Source organism: Patagioenas fasciata, chromosome 27 (assembly GCF_037038585.1).
Source record: "Patagioenas fasciata isolate bPatFas1 chromosome 27, bPatFas1.hap1, whole genome shotgun sequence".
Classification (NCBI taxonomy): Eukaryota; Metazoa; Chordata; class Aves; order Columbiformes; family Columbidae; genus Patagioenas; species Patagioenas fasciata.
The window spans coordinates 6652446-6675175 of record NC_092546.1 but is presented as its reverse complement, the minus strand read 5'-3'; the positions used below and the strand labels follow the sequence as shown (position 1 = coordinate 6675175).

At 60.8% G+C, this 22730-nt stretch overlaps 1 protein-coding gene across 1 annotated transcript; it reads left to right on the top strand.

The window, feature by feature from the left end:
* The first annotated feature begins 157 nt into the window (after positions 1-157).
* Positions 158-19683, top strand: ONECUT3 (one cut homeobox 3). The gene is made up of 2 exons (XM_065858438.2): positions 158-1187; positions 18730-19683. Exons 1-2 carry the CDS (start codon positions 158-160, stop codon positions 19020-19022), a joined length of 1323 nt encoding a protein of 440 aa, XP_065714510.1. The 3' UTR covers positions 19023-19683.
* Positions 19684-22730: the final 3047 nt, after the last annotated feature.

Below are 22730 nucleotides of genomic sequence, written 5' to 3'. Positions count from 1 at the left end.
GATCCCCCCGAGCGCGGAGTCTGAATTAATCCGGGCAGCCGGCGCGGGAGGGGACGGGGGGGGTGGCAGTGGAGGAGGAGGAGGCGACGGCGGGGGGGGGTGGGGGAGGAAGGCAGCGAGCGAGCGGGCGAGGCAGCGACAGAGCCCGGCGGCCACCATGGAGCTGGCGATGGAGAACCTGGGCAGCCTGCACGGCGTCCCGCACTCGCAGCCCGCCGAGCTGCTGAGCCCGGCGCACGGGCGACAGGGCTCGCACCGCAACCTGGTGCCGCACGGCCGGCCCGCCATGGTCTCGGGCATGGCCTCCATCCTGGAGGGGGGCGACTACCGCTCCGAGCACAGCCTGGCCACCCCGCTGCACCCCGCCATGAGCATGTCCTGCGAGTCACCCTCCGGCATGAGCCTGAGCAGCACCTACACTACGCTGACCCCCCTGCAGCACCTGCCGCCAATCTCCACCGTCTCGGAGAAGTTCCACCACCCGCACCACCACCACCACCACCACCACCCGCACCAGCGCCTGGCCGGCAACGTGAGCGGCAGCTTCACCCTCATGCGCGACGAACGGAGCCTGGCCTCCATGGGCAACCTCTACAGCCACTACCCCAAGGACATGCCGGCCATGGGGCAGCCCCTCTCGCCGCTGCCCAACGGGCTGGGCAGTCTGCACAACGCCCAGCAGCCGCTGGCCCCCTACGGTCCCGGGGGTCACCTGTCCAACGAGAAGATGCTCTCGCCCAACGGCTTCGACTCGCACGCCGCGATGCTGTCCCGGGGCGAGGAGCACCTGGCGCGGGGGCTGGCGGCGCCCAGCTCGGCCATGATGCCCCCGCTCAACGGGATGCACCCGCACGGCCACCCGCACCCCCAGCCCGGCGGCTCCCTCCTGGGCGAGCGGGAGCGCCAGGCCTCGGCCACCGGCTCCCAGCCCGGCGGCTCCGGGCAGGTGGAGGAGATCAACACCAAGGAGGTGGCTCAGCGGATCACGGCCGAGCTGAAGCGCTACAGCATCCCGCAGGCGATCTTCGCACAGAGGATCTTGTGCCGCTCCCAGGGGACTCTCTCGGACCTGCTGCGGAACCCCAAGCCCTGGAGTAAGCTCAAGTCGGGCCGGGAGACTTTCCGGAGGATGTGGAAATGGTTGCAGGAGCCGGAATTTCAGCGGATGTCGGCGCTCAGGCTGGCAGGTAGGGCACGGCACGGGCTGCACACACAACCGCCCGCCCCAAACCCCTGGGTGGGTGGGTGCTGCGAACACGCGTGGGGACCCCTCGCTCTCAAACTGTCATCTCGAGCTTCGGCTCGGCCGGGTGTTACCGACCCGATCTGAAGCCTTTAGGAGAAAGGGAAGGAAATTGTATTTCAGGCGAATTATATTTCAGACGAATCCCCCTCCCCGGGCCTGCTTCTGCCGGCGTGAAAGGAGGGATTCCGGGTGGGGGGAGCCGGGAGCTGCCTGGCGCTGCCCGCCGGCTCCCACCGCCCGTTCGGCAGCCTCGAGCCCCGGCGGTGATTTCCCGCTCGGTCCTGCCTGCCGAACCGGGTCCCCGGGCCGCGCTCCCTGCCGCCCGTGGGTGCGGGCTGAGCCGCGGCCCTGGCGCCGTTCGCGTTGCTCCTTCGCGCTCCGTTTGGCACCGCCGCTCGGTACCGGAGCCGCGCGCTGGGGAAGCTCCGGTCCGTCCCACCGCTCCCCGCCGGGAACCGGGCCCGGGCCGTGCTGGGGCTGCACTCCGCTCCCTCCAGGGCACTCGGGAGAAAGAAGGAACCCTCCCGTACCCCAGGTTCCCGGCCTGGGTGGGGGCCGGTTGCTGGCCCGAAGCACCGCGGGTGCGGAGCGCAGCGCGGCGTTGCGCCGTTCCCGCTGCCGCCCCCGGAGGGGTTCGTCCGGCCTCAGGGCCGAGGATTTGCCGGAGAAACACGGTTTTGCTGTGCGGCCGCGCTATGGCTGCGGGGGTCGGGCAGGGGTCGCGGCTCCACGCGGGCGGGGATGAGGAACATCCCCAACCCGCCATCCCCCGACACCCGAAGCCGCTCCGGCCCTTCCTCCCCCGGGCTCCTCCGCGCTGGGCTCCGTGGGGCCAAGGTGGGGTTGCCGTGGGGTAAAAAGCGCCCTTGTATGATTGTTTTTTATTTTGTAAATAAATGCAAGCTCTCCGTGGGGCCGGGCAGAGTCCGGGCGCTGCGCACGACGAGGACCCGCCGTTATTTATGGAGGAGAGCACCGCTCATATGTATTTAGTGTAATTCAGTTGCTCTTTAATTAGGGCAGGGTAGTGGCATCTTTTAGTTCCAGTCGATGCCCTATTGAAAAGCAGTTAATAGAATGCAAATTGTTCCTGGCTTTACAAGGTTCTGGTAAATAAAGATTTAAACACTGCCGCGATCGGCCGTTTAATGCCCACGTTGTTGGGGCTAATTGAGCAGCGGGTGGCTGGTTTCTGGCTCACTAAAATTTGAAATAATAACTATGATGGTGATGATAAAAATGCGGCTCGGGTGGGCTCGGGGAGGTCCCGGCCCGCCGGCCCCACTCGGGCTCTGTCCCCGCTCCCGTCGCTCCGCTCCCGCCGCGGCGTCGTGGGAGGTTTATTCTCCCCAAAATGGTTTTTATTCTCCAGCGCCGAGTTTTCCTCGGCCCGAGGGGCTCATTGGAGACATTATTTAGGGAAATTAACCCCCCAAAATTTTCTGAGGACAGGCTTTAATTGTTTGCTTTCTGTGAAGACAGGAAAAAAAAAGACACCAAAGCAACAGACCAAGCACCGCGCCATGAATTCGCCCGCGTTGAATCCCGCAGAACTGGGCCATGAATTCGCCCCCGTCGATCTCCACGCAGGACCGAGCTGCGGCCGCCCCGAGTGGCCCGTGGGGGGGATCGGCCGGGCCCCAGCTCGGGTTGGGGGCACCCACCCCGACCTCCCCACGGTCTCCCCGGTCCGGCCGCTTTGTTCTCGGCTCCCGGCCCCGCTCTCGCCCTGCTGGGATCCGCTTTCGTTTCGCTTCTCCCGCCGTTTCGTTCCTTCGGCCGTGGGACAGGTTTAAGCCCCGCAGGCTCAGCTCCGGTCCGGCTGCCCCGAGGAACAGGCTTATATGAGAGGGGGTCACGCTGTGGGGCTGCCGTGCCCGGCCTCCCCCATGGATGCAGCCGATTTCGCCCCAGCTCGACCCACCCCGGGGCCGCCGGTCGCGTCTGCTTGTCCTTCGCGGCCTGAGGGGCTGGGGGTCCGGAGGGCTGCGCCCCTTTCCCTGCCTAGGCAGCGATCGGCTTTTCTCAGTGCAAGCAAAAAAATCCCGAGTGTTAAACGGGGGGGAACGAGGACTGGGCTTCTCCTCGTATTCCCAGTCCTAGTTCTGGTCCTGATCTAGTCCCGGTTTCAGGAGCACATCTGATAGATTAGCCCGAGTCAGTAAATCGCGGATCAATAAACACGCCGGGCCCCTATAAATGGCAATTGCCGCTTTTCTCCTCTTTCCACTCCAGTTCCCTCTCTCGCCGCCCCGTCCGCAGATGAACCATTAATTATTCAGCCGGGACCTGGGCAGCGCCGCAGCCGGGGGGGTTGCAGTTCCCGCCGGCCCCACTCCATCCATGGGGCTTGGCAAAATAGGGGAGTCCCACGGGGAAACATCTGGGCAGCAGCTGGCGGTGCCCGTCCCGTCCCCTCGGGCCATCCATCTCTGCGACCCGTTGTCACGGCCTCAGCCCCCGCCTCCCCGTCCCAGATGGAGCTCTACAAACTTCGTGACCCTCCCCCGGCGAAGCCTTCGGGGGCCCATGGCTGCCGGGGAGCTCCCACCGTGTCACCATTGGGAGTCCCTGCACGGCAGAACGTGGCTCCGAGCCCCCACCCGTGACACCCCCCGTCGCCATCCCGGTCCAGGTATCCTGGAGGTGAAAAAGGTACCGGCTTCGTTTTCGTGGGATCATGCGGGAAGCGGCTGCGCTCCTGCGCTCCCATCCCTGCGTGTCCGCGGAGGGTGGTGGGTGCCCTCCCACTATGCGTGTCCCTGGGTGCCCTCCCACCACGCGTGTCTGTGGGGTGCGCTCCCACCCTGTGGGAATCCCCTCAGGTGAAAACCCGCTCCTCGTCACGGATTTATTCTGACACTCAGGACTAGGAAATTCATTCACGATTATTTCTTGGGAGGGTGACAACGTCGTTGTGTCCCTTTCGTGACAAGACGGCTCCCAGCTGCCCGCGTTCTTTCACCGTGAACTCGAGTGACCGCTCGGCTGATCCATCCTCCCGTGTTTTTTCCCCGAGACATGTGCTTGTGCGAGAAAACTCCCCCGCGTTTGGGCCAGGGGTGAGCTGTGAGGCCAGCCCGGGAGGGCAGCGCGGTCCCGAGTGGGCTCCGCGACACCCGGGCTCGGCTGTTTCTGCACCAAAGTGGTTCCCGTGGCGCGGAGCGAAGGGACCGCGGCCGGGAGGGACCCGCGGGCTGGGCCGGGGCTCCGGGCAGCGCTCCCGAGCCTGTTCGTTCCCTTCTTTTACATTTTCTTTATCCATCTCTCACCTTTCTTTTCAGTTTTCCTTTTGTCTTTCTCCTGGTTTTCGTTCTCTTTTTTTGTTTGTTTTGATTTCGCCTTCCTTTCCTTTCCTTTCCTTTCCTTTCCTTTCCTTTCCTTTCCTTTCCTTTCCTTTCCTTTCCTTTCCTTTCCTTTCCTTTCCTTTCCTTTCCTTTCCTTTCCTTTCCTTTCCTTTCCTTTCCTTTCCTTTCCTTTCCTTTCCTTTCCTTTCCTTTCCTCTCCTTTCCTCTCCTTTCCTTTCCTCTCCTTTCCTCTCCTTCTCTTTTCCTCTCCTTCTCTTTTCCTCTCCTTCTCTTTTCCTTTCCTTCTCTTTTCCTTTCCTTCCTTTCCCTTTTCATTTCCTTTTTCTTTTCCTTTTCTTTCCCTTCCCTTTCTCTTTTCCTTTCCTTTTCCTTTCCTCTCCTTCTTTCCTCCTTCTTCTATTTTTCTTTATTTTATTTAATTTTAATTTATTTTCCTTTCGTTTTCTTTCGTTTCCTTTCTTTAAAATGTTATTCCCCCTCCACCCTGGGCTTTCCCTTCCGAGCAAATCTCCGCTGCAGAACGAACCGTCGTTATACAAGAAAAAAACCACCAAAACCACCCCAAAACTGCGACCGCGGGACTGGGCCAACGCAAATGCCCGAGAACTTTGGCAAAGCAAATAATTAATGCCGCTAATTAATACTGCGAACTAAACCACAGAATTGCCAGAATCGGGGACAAGTTTGCGCCGCGTAAAAACTCGCGATTTTTCTTTTTTTTCACGAGTTATGTTTCAATTTCAGCCTCTTACAAACGACTTTGGGCAGCGACGGCTCCTCCCGCCCGCGGCCACCGGGCAGCGGGGCCACCGGGCAGCGAGGCCACTCGGCCCGGGCAGCGGCCGCGGCTCCGGCCCACGGGAGCGGCGGGAAATCACGGACGGTTTTGCTGCGTTCGATCCGCGGTCGTCCGAGGGGCGGCGGGGAAAACGCTGCTGGCCGGGGGAGGTTTGTAGGTTGGAGAGCGAATTATTTCTCCGCCATAAAAGGGGGGAAAAACGCGAGTTTGGGGCTCCAAGCGCCCAGCGCTCCCGGCTCGGCACGGGAAAGTACAAAGAGAAAGAGCGAGAAAGGACAGAAACCGCTTTTGGTCTTTGGAAAAAGAAATCTCAAATTTTTCTTAAATTATTATGATTGGTTTATTATATGTATGTATTTTTAGCACGTTAATGACAGGCAACTTTCTCCACCGGCGCGGAGCCGCCCGCCTGGAACAGGCACCGCCGGCTCCGCGCCCCGCACCCGGTCCCGCACCGCGCCCCGCACCGCACCCGGTCCCGCTCCGCGCCCCGCACCGCGCCCCGCACCACGCCCCGCACCGCACCCGGCTCCGCACCGCGCCCCGCACCGCACCCGGCTCCGCACCGCCCTTATCAGCGCGGCGGGGCCACCCCGCTCCGCCCGCGGCTGTTTCTCTGTTTGCTCCTAATCTGCGCGTCAGAAAGGGCCAATAAACCTCCCGTCGGTTAAATATTAAATCGCGTTTTTCCAGCCCCCTTCAGGAGGAAATAACCTCCCCTCTGTGCGGGGGCAGCTCGGGGTGCAGCCCACCCGTGTCCGTGGGGTCCGGCTCCCCCAGATTCCCCGCCGTGCTCCGTTCACCTGCTCGGACCCCCCAGCCCACAGCGGAGCCAGCGCCGGGGCCCGCTCATTTTTGGGCGCGGTTTTGTTGTTTGGGGGTATTTTCTTTCTTTCTGGTGTACAACGTGGGGTGATATTTTTTTTCCTCCGTCCTGTCAATTGCCACTGAAACCATAAGGGAGAGATAACAGAGAAGAGAAAACTCTCCGAGTGACCTTTGAATCAATTTGAAAAACCTCATTTAACTGATAAGTCTTGAAAGGCCCAGAACTAATTTGAAAATACATCTATTAAAATCTCATTGCCGCTGCCTGGGAGCTGCTGGGAAGGGTGTGCGAGGCGACTTCCCGGGGTCGGGGGAGCTAGGAGAGCAGGTTTGAGCCCTGGTCAACAAAGAGACTGCGGAGCTGCCCGCGAAATGATGGGGCTGAAACCGGCGGAAAAAATAGGAGTATTAAAAGAAAATCGGTCTTTCTTCTCTGACCGGTGGGGAAGGGGAGATTTACAGCATTTTCCTGCCACAACCAGGCACAGAGTCTGGAATCACAGACAGAATATTGGATTTTTTTTATTATTATTTTATTTTTTTTTTCTCCAGGAAACAAATCCAATATTTTCTCATTCTGCTCAGACGCGGTTGCAGGAAGAGGAGGGAGATGAAGGCGGGAGGAGGGCAGAGACAGGGCCCAGGCGCCTGATTCCGTGCCCTGGGCACGGCACCTCGCCTCCCCACATCCCCACGGCATCGCTCCGGCGCAGGGGAGCCAGAAATGCCCTGTGGGATGATCCTGGGTGCAGGGGCTCCCCATGGAGCCTCCGCAGGGCGCGGGGCAGAGGGGAACCAGAAATCCCCTATGGAATGATCCTGGGCGCGGGGGCTCCCTGTGGAGCCTCCGCAGGGCGCGGGGCAGGGTGGCGACGGCCGCTGTGCAACACCAACAAAAACGTAAGAGAAAAAATGAAAAAGCATTTAAAAAGCCCCACCAGAGCCGGGCTCAGAAGGGTTTGCAGCTCGGCGAGACCCGACCTGTCCCCCCGCTCCAGACCCTGGGGTGCGGTTTGGGATGCTGCCGCTTTGGGACAGGTTGTTTCTGTTGTACCAGGAATTGCTGCCGAACCTGTCACCTCCAGCCCCAGCGCTTTGCTGGTTGCAGGGGAAGTTTTCCCCACTTGCTGCCTGGTTCCCTGGGGTTTCTCGGCAAGCCTTGGGCAGAGGGAACCCAGCACCCTTAGATCCGGCATCACCCCACATCAACGCACCCACATGGTTCGGCCCCAGATCCCTTTTTGGAGCTGAGATGCACAAATCCTGTGGCTCAGCATCAAGCTGAGGCTTCAGACAAGCTGGGATGTGTCCCATCAATCAAGGTGGGATGTGTCCCATCAAGGTGGGATGTGCTCTTGGCCCTGCTCCTGCACAGCGCCCACAGCGGCGCAAAGGGCCACGCTGCCCCTGCCTTTGAAAACTGACCAAAAAAGGGAAGTTGGAGCAAAAATGTTCTTCTCCAGCTCACCCACCCACAGCCAAAAGCGCTGCCGGGTGGGTGCGACAGGAGCGATGCGGGGCCGTGCTGGAGCGCCGAGGAACCAGCAGAAGGGTTTGGCAGCCGAGTGCGCTTGTTAGTGGCCCCATGCGGGCCCATGGCCACCGAGCGGCAAGACTTCGCTGATTAACCAGAAATTCAAAAGTCTTGTTAATATCTCGAGTGGCAGAGAGCGTCTCCGGCAAGATTCAAACCGGGGCAGGTCAGACAGGGAAGGTGGAGGGTGGATTTTAAAACATTTGGGGTTGTTAAACAATAGCAAAACAAAAAGGCAACCTGGGTCCTCTGCTGCTGGAAACAGGGGCCAGGACATTTGAAAAATAAAGAGCCAATATTAAATGAGACACCTTTGCAATGGACATGGCTAGGATTTCAAGAATGGCCTTGATAACTCTACCTTAACACATATATATATATGTATATATATGTATTTTGTTAGGGATATGCACCGTTACTCTGAGTCCCAGTGGTTCCTGCACTTCAAGGCGAGGAGGTCCAGAAATTATTTAAAGCTGATTGAATGGGGCTCAAGGCAGTTCATAGGTGGTGAAGCTAGGGCAGGGAGAAGGCAATGCTCTGCTGGGGCAAAACTGGGTCTGGAGGTGCTGCGTGGGGAGAGGATGGACGCCCATGTACCCCCAGCGTGAACCCACGAGGGGCGGGATGCAGCAGACGTGATGCGCCCAGACGCGCAGCGATGCAGCGAGGACGCTGCCCTCGGCCGATAAGGAGCAGGTAACGAGCAAATGCTCTCCATTAGGGATAAATTTCAAATGCACCAGGAGCTGCTGACAGGTGATGGTATCGGGGGCTGACAGAGACATCAACAGCTCCGCTCTGCCGCCGGTGACGGCCGCTCCGTGCAGGGCGCTGCAGACCCTGATGCTCAGCACTTGCTGCAGGGCTGGGCAGCGCGGGCACGCGTGGTGACGACCCCGCCAGCAGTGCCCATCCGCCCATCCCCACCTGTGCCACTCATGATTTCCTCAGAAATCTGCCCATATTCGGTGTTTTTTCCCATCTTTTGAGGGATCTTGGTGTGGCCTGGGCCCAGCATCCCCCCAATGGTGGCTTGGTGGATGGGCCAGCAGGACCTGGGGCAGCATCTGGCCCAGTTTGGCTCAAATATGATGTTCCAAAAAGTGCTGGGGTTGGTGCCGCAGCGGTTTGCGCTTCCAAAGCCCTGCTGGGACTGGGGGGTCCCTTCCCCATCCCCATCCAGCTCCCGAGTTGCAGGGTGAGGGTGGGACGGTGGCACCGCAGTGCTGGGCTTCCGTGTCACCTGGGGGGACCCCCCAGAATTTAACTGTTTTCCTTTTCGTTCTCCTTTTCCTTTTCCTTTGAAATCTGGCCAAGAAAACCCACTCCCCACGCCTGAACCCCCAAACCCTTCCCCTCAAGGCGTTCCGTTACCTTTGGGGAGAAGCCCCAGGGAACCCGAGGGAACAACCCGGGGAGCAACCCAGCCCCGTGGGGATTAACCCCCACTCCTGCCGCCCCTTCCCCTTTATCCCCCACTGTGACCCAGCCCGCGAGCTCCCCGCCGGTCACGTAGCCATCAAACTGATGTGCCAGCAATATCCAACACGCAGTTAAAGCCACTCGTGGGAGTTTCAATAAAATCGACCCAGCAGGATCAATTGGCTGCACTGGCCCCAGCCCTGCACACGCGGGGGGGGCAGGGCAGGAGAAATACCCAGGGCTGGGAAATGGGGGTGGGGGAGCTGATTACAAATCCATCCCATACTTGCCGTGATTAATTGCTACTTTACCAAAAGGAACAGCTCTGCGTGGGGGTGATTTTTAAAGGTGGCGTTGTGGGGGAAGTTCCTCTGCTGTGTTCCGAAGCGACCAAGAAAAAGTCCTTTTCCTGCGGGAATTTCCCTCCTGGCTGGGCAGGGTTGGAGAGGCGCTGGGAGCAGGACCTGGGGGGAGCGACAGGGGGCACAGCATCCCCAGCAGTGATTTGGGTGCTGGGAGGGGCCTCCCCAGCTGCTCGGGAGCATCCTGGGGGAAGCTGGACCCCATCTGGGATCACTGGTGTCCCCATGCCAGGGGCCAAGCTCCAACCAGGGAATTGTTTGATGTACCATTGCCCAGCGTGGTTCAGGGTTCCATATACAGGCTTCGGGAAGAGTGGCTGGAAAGCTGCCTGTTGGAAAAGGACCTGGGGGTGTTGGTGACAGCGGCTGAACATGAGCCAGTGTGTGCCCAGGTGGCCATGGGGCCACCAGTATCCTGGCTGGTACCAGCACTGGGGTGGCCAGCAGGTCCAGGGCAGCGACCGAACCTGTGCTGGGACCTGGGGAGGACAAACTGCGAATCCTGGGTCGGTTCTGGGCCCCTCACACCAAGAAAGTCTTGAGGTGCTGGAGCAAGTGGAGAGAAGGGAACGGAGCTGGTGAGGGGCTGGAGCACAAGTGTGATGGGAGCGGCTGAGGGAGCTGGGGGTTCAGCTGGAGAACAGGAGCTGAGGGGAGACCTTCTGATCTCTGAACTGCCTGAAAGGAGCTTGGAGCCAGGGGGGTCGGGCTCTGCTCCCCAGGAACAAGCGCCAGGAGCAGAGCAAACGGCCTCAAGTTGCACCAGGGGAGGTTGAGGTTGGATCTGGGAACAATTTCTTCCCCAAAGGGCTGTGGGGCATTGAACAGGCTGCCCAGGGCAGTGCTGGAGTCACCATCCCTGGAGGGTTGGACAGACGGACAGGAGGTTCTCAGGACATGGGCAGGGACAGGGCTGGGGAATGGTTGGTCTCCATGATCTTAAAAGGTCTTTTCCAACCGAATTGTTTCTATGATTCTATGTCCCCCCTTCACCCGGGCAGCCCTTTCACCCCACTCCAGCAGCCGGGGTGTCTGTCTGGGCTCATGTGCCTGTGCTCGGGGGTCTCGGTCCCTGCTCTGCCCTCCCCAGAGGTGCCGGTTGGAATTAAAACATCATCCATCGTTGCAGCGGCAGCGCGTAATCCCTGGCAGATCAGTGCAATTACTGCGGGAAATGCCTTGGGAGCTGAACTAATAACGCCGTGCGGTGTATTAACAGCCACTGGCTTAGCGCCGGCCGCAGCCGCGCCAGCCCCACGCGTGTGGGGGACACAGAGCTCGGTCTGGGGGGGCAGTGGGTCCCTGGGGGGTGTGTAGTTGTGTGTGGGTCGATGGGGAGGGGGAAGCTGTGGGGTGAGTTGTGGGGTGGTGATGAGGTGGTGATGTGGCAACCGGTGGGGCAGCAATGGGGCATTGGTGGGGCACTATAGGGGTGACAGTGGGGCAGCCATGAGGTTGTTTGTGGGGCAGCGATGCGGCAGTGATGGGGCAGCCATGGGGCAGCGATGCAGAACTAGAGGGGGTGACAATGGGGTAGCCATGGGGCAAGCAGAGGTTCGCCCCTGCGATCCCCCCCGTCCCGGGATGCGGGTGGACCGCTCCAGCCCGTTGCGCCCCATATGTGCGGGGCGGCTGGAACGGCCCATCGCTCCGAGATGGGGGGGGAGAGGGTGGGAATGATCCGTCGTGGTGGGGGGCGGCCGCAACGAGTCATTGATTGGGCAGCGGCGAGGGGGCGGGGCGAGCTGTACCACTGCCCCGCCCCCCCGGGGGAGGGAAATGCGCCCGTCCCTCCGCGGGGAGGCGCCAGTGAGGCGGGGACGGCGCATCGTGGCTGCGGGCTGGGGGTGCTGGAACAAACCATTCGCCGCCGTGCGGGGGGCACCGGGCGGGCCCAGCGCTCCGAAATGGCGGCGGGGCGGGCTGGGCCTCGCCGGGGTGGGGGAGCGGTTGGACTCCATGATTTTGAGGGGCTTTTCCAACCAAAATGGTTGTGTGGTTCTGTGTCACGCGTGCTGGCTGCTGCCCGGTGACACAGGTGGCTTTGTGCTGGGTGTCAGCAGCCAGCAGCTGGGTTACACTCGGAGCCGAGCGGCAGCACCCGCGGCGCTGGACATTGGATTCGGGGCAGCGGGACCCTCCGGAGCGGGACCCAGCAGCCGGAAAGGGCTCGAATCTGGGAGGTTCCTCCTCGCTGTGGTGCCGGAGCTCGGGGTGACCGGGGTCCCTGCTCAGCTCTGCTGTCCGCACCCAAACCCTGGCGGAGCAGACCGGGACCACCCAGCTGGGGGGCTGCGTGCGGTCCCGATCGCGGCGCCGCGGGGCAGGGGGCAGCAGCCGCCCCCGAGCTGACTCCACGTCCAGCATTACTTGGTTCTGCTGTCGTTGTGGCACTAAATGAGCCCCAAACTCCCTTTTCCCCCCCTAGATTCCGCAGCGGGGGCTCTTGTGCCAAAGCTGAGGTCGAGCACGTGTCCAAGGAAAAGTTATCTCAGGGTCTGGGGGTTTCCAGCCGTGCCCCCCCCCCTTCCCCGCTTCCTCGTTCTCTCCCAGAAGGCGACGGCCGCCCCGTCCCCTGCCGCCGCCGTCCCTCGCGGCGCTGCCGGCTCCGGCACTTCATTAGCACCAATTTGCTCTCGTCAGGCTAAGTGACAGTGACCAGGGACAGGAGCGCGGAGCAGCCCGGCCAGCCGCTCCGGCCCCGGCAGCCTGAGCTCCGAGCAGCTCTGGACAGCGGTGGCGTCCACCGGGACACCACCAGACAGCTGAGTTTGGTCACAAAAAAGGGCGAGAAAGAGAAGAAATGGGGCAAATGGGAAAAGCGGCTTTGCCAGCGGATGTGATGAGCTGGGGCCGAGTCCGGTTCGCCCGGCTCCGGGGAGAGGGGAGCTGGGCACAACATCATTTATGAAAGTCTCTAGAAAAGTGGGTGAAAAATCAAACCTCTGCAGAAAGGAAATGCTCTCAACAACAAGCCCACATTTTTAAGTCATCTGAAGCTGTTTCCATGTCTGTGAGCAGCGTCTGATGCAGTTGGCTCAGCCCAGGTGGGACCTTACCTGGAAAGGAGAAGAATAAAAATAGGGCAAACATGGAGGGGATAGAGCCACCGCAGCCTCTTTGTGTCCCTTCGGCCGCCCTCAGACCAGACAGACTCATCTGCTTCAGCGCTGGAAAAGCTCAAAATGCTGCGCCATGAAAAACCAAAGCAGGAGAGTGCAGGAGAGGCGAAAGGAGGCGCCTCACGGGGCGGCCGGCTGCGTGTTCGGTGGCTCTGCCGGCGCCTCCAGCCTGTGCCGGTCCCGTTGTCACCGAGCAGAGGGCTGAGGCGTTGTGCTGTGTTTCCTGCCGCCCTGCTCTGACCTCCCCGGGCTGCTGGGGACGTCGCTGGGGACGTCGCTGCGGGCGGCTGGTGACACCGCGCAGCCCCGGACGGGGCACTCAGAGCCTCTCGCTCTCGAGTCACCCAAACCCTGCGCGAGGGAGGGAAAAAGCACCCAGCGACGCGGTGGCAGGCGCTTTGTCTCACCTCATCTCATCTCCTCATTTGCAATGTTCAGAGGAAGATTTAATTTCCTGGGCTCGGGAAGCGGCTCCGGCCGCGGCGCTGGCACCGTCCCAACGCCCAGGGCTGTCCCAGCCACTCTCGCTCGTCCTCCGGCCGCTCCCGGGGACCCCAGCGGGGACGCCCATCCCTGTGGGGTGGCACAGGGACACGTGCGGGACCGGGAGCTCTGGCTGCTGGCCCAGCAGGACCGCAAGGCCGCGGCTCTGAGAGCCGTCACAGCTCCCACCCGCGGCCCTTGGGCTCTGGTTGAACCGCGACGCTCGGTTTCCTGAGCTGCGGGTGCTCGAGCAGGGCGGTTTTGCTGCAGCGTGGCCCAGAGCTGTGGCAGGCACAGCGGGGTTTTGGGCCGGCTCTGCCTGGAGTGTGGGCGGCGCTGCGTCCCCGTTGCCCTTGCCCGTGTGTTTGTTGGTTTTCAGAACCAAATGGGGCTTTAGCTGGGGAGAAAAAAGAAGAAAAAAAAAGGCAAAAAGAAATGTAGCGTTTTGTTTTCGAGCGCTTGTTCTCCCCGCGCCGTGCTCCCCTGAAGACCCGAATTTCCACTGGATAAGCCTGTTTGTGCCAAACCTCTTAGGGCTCTTTTCCTCCTGGTAAGGAACAGTCGCACACCCTCCCGCAGGCCCCAGCTGCCCCAGCCCTGACGTCCCCAGCCCCGCTGCGGACCCAGCATTTCTGTTTTCCAGATGGAGCCCCTTGAGCTCTGGTCCGGACTCTTCTCCAGCGTTGAGGTAGCGGATGCTGTGAGGTTAACTCGACTCAGGCCCAGGCTCCGCTGTGGGAGGCACTGGGCTCATCCTGCTTTCCTCAGAGCCCCTGAAACATTCCAGACACCCCTTGGTCCCCTTGCGAGCTGATTTGACCAGGAGAGAAAGAGAAAAGCTGATCCCCCCCAGCCTCCCCTGCAGCAGCTCTGAAAGCCCCTGGCTGTCTTTTGTGATTTCAACAAATCACCAGCACTTAAGCAAAGTGGGCAGAAAATTACAGGTTGTATTGCAAGCGAATGGAGAGGGAGAGCACGCTGGGGCTGAGAAAACAGAGGCTTGCGGGTATAATGGAGAAGCCAGGGGCTGGCAGGCTGCAGAAGCCTGCGAAGCCATCAGGTATTAGTTAAACGCTTCGTGGAGTTCACGCTGCGAAGCATAATCGCAGCTTTGAGCAGTGGCCGTTTGATTGTCTCCATTATGCCCCTTTAGAAATTATTTGGGAGATATTTTGCTGGGAGCTGTCAAGGTTAAGTCGAGGAGAAGATGCTCCTGTGACACGAGGCTGCGGGAGGCAGAGCCCACGCAGGAGCCCGCGGGGACGTGGGCGCCGTGCCGCTGCTGTCACCGCGCTCCCCCTGCTTCCCCCGAGCTTCCTCCTTCCCTGTGCTCCCTGGGCTGCTTCTGCAGCCAGTTCAGTTACCGTAGGGAGGCGATGCCCGGAGGACCGCGTGCCGGTGTCCGAAGGAAGGGGCTCTGTGCCATCAGCCTGTCCCGCGGTGTCTGACGTTCCCTCTTGGTCACTCCTGCACTTGTTGGGTGGTTTTGCCTGAGCCCGGTTGAGCTGTGGAGGTCTTGGAGATGCAGGACTTGTGAATGAGGTGGGGAGAGATGGGGAGAGATGATGGGGAGAGATGGGGAGAGGAGAGGGGAGGGGAGGGGAGGGGAGGGGAGGGGAGGGGAGGGGAGGGGAGGGGAGGGGAGGGGAGGGGAGGGGAGGGGAGGGGAGGGGAGGGGAGGGGAGGGGAGGGGAGGGGAGGGGAGGGGAGGGGAGGGGAGGGGAGGGGAGGGGAGGGGAGGGGAGGGGAGGGGAGGGGAGGGGAGGGGAGGGGAGGGGAGGGGAGGGGAGGGGAGGGGAGGGGAGGGGAGGGGAGGAGAGGAGAGGAGAGGAGAGGAGAGGAGAGGAGAGGAGAGGAGAGGAGAGGAGAGGAGAGGAGAGGAGAGGAGAGGAGAGGAGAGGAGAGGAGAGGAGAGGAGAGGAGAGGAGAGGAGAGGAGAGGAGAGGAGAGGAGAGGAGAGGAGAGGAGAGGAGAGGAGAGGAGAGGAGAGGAGAGGAGAGGAGAGGAGAGGAGAGGAGAGGAGAGGAGAGGAGAGGAGAGGAGAGGAGAGGAGAGGAGAGGAGAGGAGAGGAGAGGAGAGGAGAGGAGAGGAGAGGAGAGGAGAGGAGAGGAGAGGAGAGGAGAGGAGAGGAGAGGAGAGGAGAGGAGAGGAGAGGAGAGGAGAGGCTCCATTGTGGGGGAGCTCAGCCATTTACTGGTGGTGGAGCATCCCCCCTGCCATGGGGACCCTGATCCATCTTCCCGGGGGTCTCCCGTGCCCCAGGAGCAGCATGAACCGGGAATAAGCCCCAAGCCTTGGGCATTTGCTGGGGAGATAACGCAGAGGCAGGGGGTCAGTGACCTTTCCCCAGGAGCAAGCGCCAGGAGCAGAGCAAACGGCCTCAGGTTGCGCCAGGGGAGGCTGAGGTTGGATCTGGGAACAATCCCTTCCCCAAAGGGCTGTGGGGCATTGAACAGGCTGCCCAGGGCAGTGCTGGAGTCACCGTCCCTGGAGGGCTGGACAGACGGACAGGAGGTTCTCAGGACATGGGCAGTGCTGGGGTGGGTTATGGCTGGACTCCATGAGCTTGAGGGGCTTTACCAAACAAAACAATTCTGTGATTAAATATTTGAGTCTGCTCATAGAGCTTAGTGATTGTTTTGGTGAACTATTTATCCACTAAAAATGCTGCTTTGGTGTGACTGAAACTATTCACAGCCAATCTAGCAAATGATTTTAATATAAAAATGGGAATATATATATTCATAGTTACATTTACACTTGAAGAAAAGCAGAAATATTGTCCTGGAAGAGGTCTTGTATTTGCCTATTTCCATCCAGACTGTGCAATTGCTGTTAAGTTCTAACATTGATTGGAGATCATCTGCATTACACACCTGATAAAGCCAGATCTTAAAATACTGCTTGGCATCTTCAAACAGGTTTGTCCTGATTGGAAAAGATCAAAAGCCACAACCAGGAGGTAACACAGAGATGTCCAGGGAGCATTTCCAATGTTCCCCCTCCTTCCAGAAGCAATGCTCCTGGTTTCTGGAGGTGCCCTGGAGCGTGTCCCCGTCCCCACGGACTGTGGCCAGCCCAGAGGCCCTGGAGGGACGTGGCACAGGAGCAGCGTCAGGCCAAGGATGAGTTGTTAGGGGTTTGGGACTGGGGGAAAAAAGGGATTTTGAAGCGCAAAGAAAAACCTGAGCCTGCGCTGGTGCGGGCGTGAGGCAGAGCTGTGCCCAGCGGCCCCGGCCACGGCTCCCCCGCCTGCGCGACATGGGGACGTGGGGACGTGGGGACGTGGGGACGTGGGGACGTGGGGACGTGGGGACGTGGGGACATGGGGACGTGGGGACGTGGGGACATGGGGACGTGGGGACGTGGGGACGTGGGGACGTGGGGACATGGGGACGTGGGGACGTGGGGACATGGGGACGTGGGGACGTGGGGACATGGGGACGTGGGGATGTGGGGACATGGGGACGTGGGGACGTGGGGACGTGGGGATGTGGGGACATGGGGACGTGGGGACGTGGGACATGAGGACGTGGGGATATGGGGACGTGGGGACGTGGGGACGTGGGACATGAGGACGTGGGGACATGGGGATGTGGGGACATGGGGACGTGGGGACGTGGGACATGAGGACGTGGGACATGAGGACGTGGGGACATGGGGACGCGGGGACGCGGGGACGTGGGGACAGCCACCACCAGCCCGCCCGGGACAGCAGCGCCCGGGGCATGAGGAGTGGGAACAAGATCATCCGTGGGGGTGGTGGCTGCTGTAAATAGATCCGAGCAGCATCACTATCGATTTCTGGTGTGCGGAGCTGTAATTGGATTGAGCTGGGGAAGAGGGGTGTCGGGCTGCGTCAGCAGAAAAACAAATTCATAAATAAACGCGCAACAGGAAATGTGGGACGCAGGCGCCACGGGCCAAAAATAACGGGGACTGGGGTGCGGAGCTGGGTGTCACCTCTGTCCGAGCGGTGCCGGCACCGGTTTGATGCCGGATGGGTTTTACCAGCAAGACCCTGATGGTTAACGTTTGCCTCGGAGCTTCGAGTTATTAACGGGTGGCTGGTTCGTGATAATTAATCCTAGAGCTGGAAGGGAGGTGGGGACCGTGAGGAGGAAGAGCTGGACACGGGTCCCGGGCCGGCCCTGCGGCACCGCCGGGTGCCAGCGGGGGGACAACGTGGACCCTGTGGCTTTGCCGGGGTTACAGCTGGGGCAGCGCGGCCCCCCACGCCCCCCGATGTCCCCCCGCATCCCCCTATGGGTACGGACGCATCTGCAGGCACCCACCGCGGTTACACGTACCTGGTAGGAGACAGAGTGCAGGTGCCCTCCACGCGTGGCAGGAGCTGTGCTCACAGGAGCGAGGGGGTGCCGCGCGGACACGGGGGCCCGCCCGTGTCACCAGCATGTTGGGGACACTGCGGGGCGAGGGGTCCGGTGGGGCAAGGACACGCTCTTCCCAATGTGCATGTGCGCTGGGGGGGACTTGTTCTGTTTGTTCTTTGGTTTGGGGGGAATCTGGGGGGGGTCTTTTAAATTTTTTGGTTTTAAATTCATGTCCAGAAAAAAGTCAAATTTTCTACAAAGGCTTTTTTTGTTTGTTCTTTTTGCAAGCATCTGATGGTCGTGGGGTAGGTTTCCACCGAACCGCTCTCTGAGGTTCCCTGGCGCAGCGCCCAGGGCCGGGCTGTCCCGTCCCCATGGCCGGCGGCTCGCAGCCGCGGGTGGGACGGGGGGAGGCTCCCGCTACCCAGCCGGACCAGGGATTGGGGTTTAGTTGGCTGTGCCTCCTGTCCCCGGCCCCGGCGGGAGCAGAGCCGGTGGCTCCATCACCCGCATGGGGACGGGACGAGCAACAAATGGGGAAATCAAGAAAACATTGTTGGATAAATTAATCCACTTTGCTGAGCTCTAAATCTTCCCAGCCTTGGGTGGAAGGGGTGGACATCACCCTCCTCTGTCAGTTCAGGGTGATGCAGAGGACATGGAGTGCAGGCCAGCTGAAGAAAAATCAGAGGAGAATCGGGAAAAATCCCCCTGCCTGTTCTCTAGCAAGAAAAGAGTTACTGCAGCCGCCCTGCTGCTCCCCTGGGCGGCACAGCTGCCCCCGCGCTCAGCCTGGCCGCGGAGGGGCCTTTGTGCAGCGGGCAGGGGTTACCCCACGGAGACCCCTGTCCCGCGGACCCCGGGTGCCGTCCCACCGCTGCGGCACGTCCGCCTCAGCCCCCCAGCTCTGTGCGCCGGGCTGACGCGGCTCCTGGAAGCGCCCGAGAGAACGAGTTGCAATCTGCCACCCCGCTAATGCCTCCAGGCACCTGTCGCGCTTCAGTCCCAGGCCCAGCTGGAGATGCTGAAACTTGGGCTTTCCTCAGGCATCTGAAGAGGCGATGGGCTTCACCCAGGCTTTTCCTGTGCTGGTGTCACGAGAGGCTGTTGTCCCACCTGAGCAGACGGGGGAAAAGGGGGGAGGTGGCTTAGGGAGCAGAGGGCAACGAGCCAGCAGGTTCCCTGGGGGGAAGAGCCTGGTTTTTGGGAGACAGCCGGGCAAACCTGCAAGCGGACCAGGGCGGCGAGCGCCAATTAATGGCCCTGTTCTCTCTTTTGAATGTCTAGCTTGCAAACGCAAAGAGCAGGAGCAGCAGAAAGACAGGAGCCTGCAGCCCAAGAAGCAGCGGCTGGTCTTCACGGACCTCCAGCGCCGCACTCTGATCGCCATCTTCAAGGAGAACAAGCGCCCGTCCAAGGAGATGCAGATGACCATCTCGCAGCAGCTGGGCTTGGAGCTCAACACTGTCAGCAACTTCTTCATGAACGCCCGCCGGCGGTGCATGAACCGCTGGCAGGAGGAGCCGGGCGCCAACCCTGGGGTCCCCTCTTCGTCTACAAGCACTTTCTCCAAAGCATGATGTCCCCTGGCCATCCCCGCCCCTTCCCAAACACCCTCCTCATGACAAAGCCAACCCCAGACTCACACACATGTCCCCAGCCCACCGGGGTGGGTGCTTTTGGATGCTGTGGGTCCATCAGCCTCTCGAACCCTCAGCTGGGCATCACCCCTGGACGTGGCCTCGTGTCACATCCTGCTGCCCCCTCCTGCTGCTCCAGGAGCGGGGACGGCGTTTGCGGCCAGGCCAGCTCTGTCCCTGGGGGGGTCGGAGGAAACCCGAGGGGTGACGTGGGATGGAGGGAGAGGACAAGGTGCTGTTTGGAAGTGTCCCTGGTCCTTGGGGACCACAGGACCTTGTCTTTACCACCCACCAGGGTCTCTGGGGAGAGGGGCACCCCGGCTCCCCCCCAACCTTGATCTCTGCCACAGCCACCCTAGTGGCTCCCACGTGGAGGGGTGAAGGTGGGGGAGACACAAGAAGTGGGGTCACGGGGCTGAGCTCTGGCACAGCCCCACCGAACCAGGGCCAAACCCCTGTGGTTCAGAGGGGGATGAGAGAGAAGATGGTCCCTGAGGTTTAGGGGGTCCCCACAGCAGGCAGCCCCCTCTGCCATGGACACACGGGTATTTCACCCCCACCAAGGTCTCCAAAACCTGACCAAGGACATTCCCGTAGCCCCATCTCCTCCATGGGCATCATCCTCTGACCCCCCTGCCCAGGACACCCCCAAGAGCACCCACACTCCCCCCCCCACACCCACGAGAGCCCCCCCCGTCCCCAGACCCGTCCCGGAGAAACTGGGCGGCGAAGGAGCCGTGTCGCCGTGCCCACCCGGCTCCGCGCCCCGAGCCCCGGGGCTGCACCGCGCTGCACCGCGCCGCCTGCCGCCCAAGCAGGTCAAAGAAGCACATTTTAGCTACAGAAATCGGGTATTTGAAAATTGAAGAACGGTTGGAAAGGAGACGGGAGGAGAGGCTCGCGGCGAAGGGTCCGATCTGCCCCGGCGACCGGTTCCGCCGCTCGCCAACGGATTTCTGGTTCGCTTGTCGGTCGAGGAATGGACTCGGACAAAGCAGATCTGTTGGCTTTGTGTCTCGCCCCATCCATCCTGTGACACCCACTGTCGGCCCCCCCCGTCCCCTCGCATCTTCATCTCTGCTACCAAAGAAATTACAAAACCAAAAACCCGACGACAACAAAATTCCCCCTGGGAACCGACATCGGTGTCTGGTGGGAAAAGAGGAATCCGAGGGGTCTGGTGGGGACGTCAGCCCTGGGGGCGGGACGGGGAGGGCTCCCCGGTGCGGCCGGAGGGGAAAACACCGAACAGCCTCCCCCAAAGGAATAACAACGGAAACCACGAGCAAACAAGCTCAACGCAAAGACCAACTTACCAAACTTACCAAGCTCAACTCACCAAACTTACCAACCTACCAAACTTACCACCTTACCAAGCTCAACTTACCAAAAAAGACGCCAGATTTTTTTTTTTTTTTGTGCCAATTAACAACCTGCCTTAAAACGCGATTTCCGGAGCGATGGTACTGGAGAGCGGTGGTGTCCTCCGAGCGCTCGGTGGTGACTCGTGCCATACAAAAAGCAATCAGGAGGCCACGGCCTCGCGCCCAGCCCTGGTCGGCGACGGCCCCGGCCGCCCGGTGTCCCCGGCGGGGCCGCGGGGATGGGGCAGGGCTGGGAGGGCCGTGGGGTGGGGGGGCCCGTCCCTTCTGCCCCCACCACCCGGGAAAAGAGAAAAAATCCTCCACAACCAACCATCAACCAGAAAAAAAAGGGACACTGTTGAATTTATGCGGGTAAATAGTGAAATAGTACCATCGGTGTTGTAGCGCTACGGTTTCTTCGATTCACTTTACTTTGAGAGCGATCTGCTGTGTAACTGGAAGGCACCTTGTTGAAAAGAAGGGAGGAAAACCAAAGTGTACGTGTTCACCAAAAAAGCACCCAAAAAAGAGAAAAGGACAAAAGAATGAGGGAGGGAAAGAAAGAAACGAAAACAAACGTGCGCACGGAGCGCCGCCGGCACCGGCGCTGTCACCGGCACGGTCACCGTCACTGGCACCGGCATCGTCACCGGCATCGTCACCGGCACGGTCACCGGCACCGGCATCGTCACCGGCACGGTCACCGGCACCGGCATCATCACCGGCATGGTCACCGGCACCGGCATCAGCACCGACACCGGCACCGACACCGGCACGGTCACCGGCACCGGCGTGGTCACCGGCACCAGCATCGTCACCGGCACGGTCACCGGCGCGGTCAGAGCGCCGCTCGCCCAGTCCGGGCCGGTGCGGAGCTGGAGGTGCCGGACTGGACGCAGCCGCACCAAATCAAACCGGTTTGTTACTGGGAGGAGAGGGCGGGAAGAGGGAAGGGGCAGGTGCCGCGACGTATTTTGCCAACACAACCCAAAAACGTAACAGGGAAGCGAATCCCACCCCCGGACCCAGCCCCCACCGACTGACCTTTTCTTTTCCCCTGGTGTTGTTTCTTGTCTTGTCGTGACGTGGTGACGATGGTGGTGGATTCCCGAACCCCACCGAGTGGTATTGAAGGGCTGCAAAGCCGGGAGGGGGGGCCTTGGTTTGGGACGGGAAAACACAGAAAAGAAAAAACATTAAAAAAAGGAAAAAAAGGAAAAGAATGAAAGAAAAAAAAAAGAAAACCAAGAATAAACGCCACAGGCCCTCAAGGATGCAAAGACATTTCTAGTGAGAACCCGAGAATAAAGGCTACCTCACTTGAGTTTTCAATTTTGTGATTTGAAAATCACGTCTGATACCAAAGATTTTGTTGCCTTGTCTGGTCTGTGCTGGAAACGCCACTTTCCCTGCCCCCCCGGCCGAGACCCCGTCCCCAGGCCCCGTCCGCCCGTCGCGTCCCCAGAGAGCGAGGGCGAGCGCGCCCGGGCGGCAGCGTGCGCGACGAGTGCCTTCTTCTTGTACCAAAGGTGTGCGGCCATTTCTCTGCTCCTCCTCGCTCCCCGTGCCCTCGGCTCTCTGGGGGGGACGAATCTGGGCGATTCTTTCAGTCCTTGGGTGCTGGGATGGAGAAAAATCAACCCCAACCCGTCCTAATGGAAGGGAAAACGGCTCCTGTGCCACACGCTGTGGGAAAGGTGCTGGTTCCCCGGCGTGTCCCCCCCCTCAGATGTCCCCAAGGTCCCTCTCACCCCGGGAGCGCTGACCTGGTGTCCGGGTCCCTTCCGGAGGGACATTGCTCCCAGGAGCCTCTGCTCCGCGTCCCGTGCTCGGCGCTGGGACCCTGCAGAAGCCCCTGGGATGAAGGTGCAGGTTCCATCCTGAGATGTTTCTTCCTGGCTCAGCTCAGCCTGGGCCCGAGTTTCCCTTTCCAGGGTTCGTGGCATTTCTGGCTGGAAAGACAGAGGTGGGAACAGCAGGAAACCTCACCCCGGGCCAACGCCGTCCTCTAGGGATCGGTTTGGGAACGCGAGGTCTCTCAGCAGGAGCAGTTCCCAAGTCCTTGAAGGGGCATTTTTGGCTTGTTGGGGCGGATGGGCACAACCGAGTCTTCTCCGCAGTTTGGCTTCAGCAGAAGTCAGCGGGAGGACCCCCAGAGAAGCTGCTTTCCCCCAGCAATCGCCAGGACGCCCCATTTCGGGCAGCACTAGGTGGGATCGTTCCTGCTTGGTTCAGGCTCCAGCCCAGGTGCTCCGAGCGGGACCGAGCGCGCCCGGCGCTGACC

Coding starts and splice junctions, on each gene's coding strand:
- ONECUT3 (XM_065858438.2), top strand. CDS start 158: ATGGAGCTGGCGATGGAGAACCTGGGCAGCCTGCACGGCGTCCCGCAC. Junction 1,188..18,729: donor GTCGGCGCTCAGGCTGGCAG/GTAGGGCACGGC, acceptor TTGAATGTCTAG/CTTGCAAACGCAAAGAGCAG.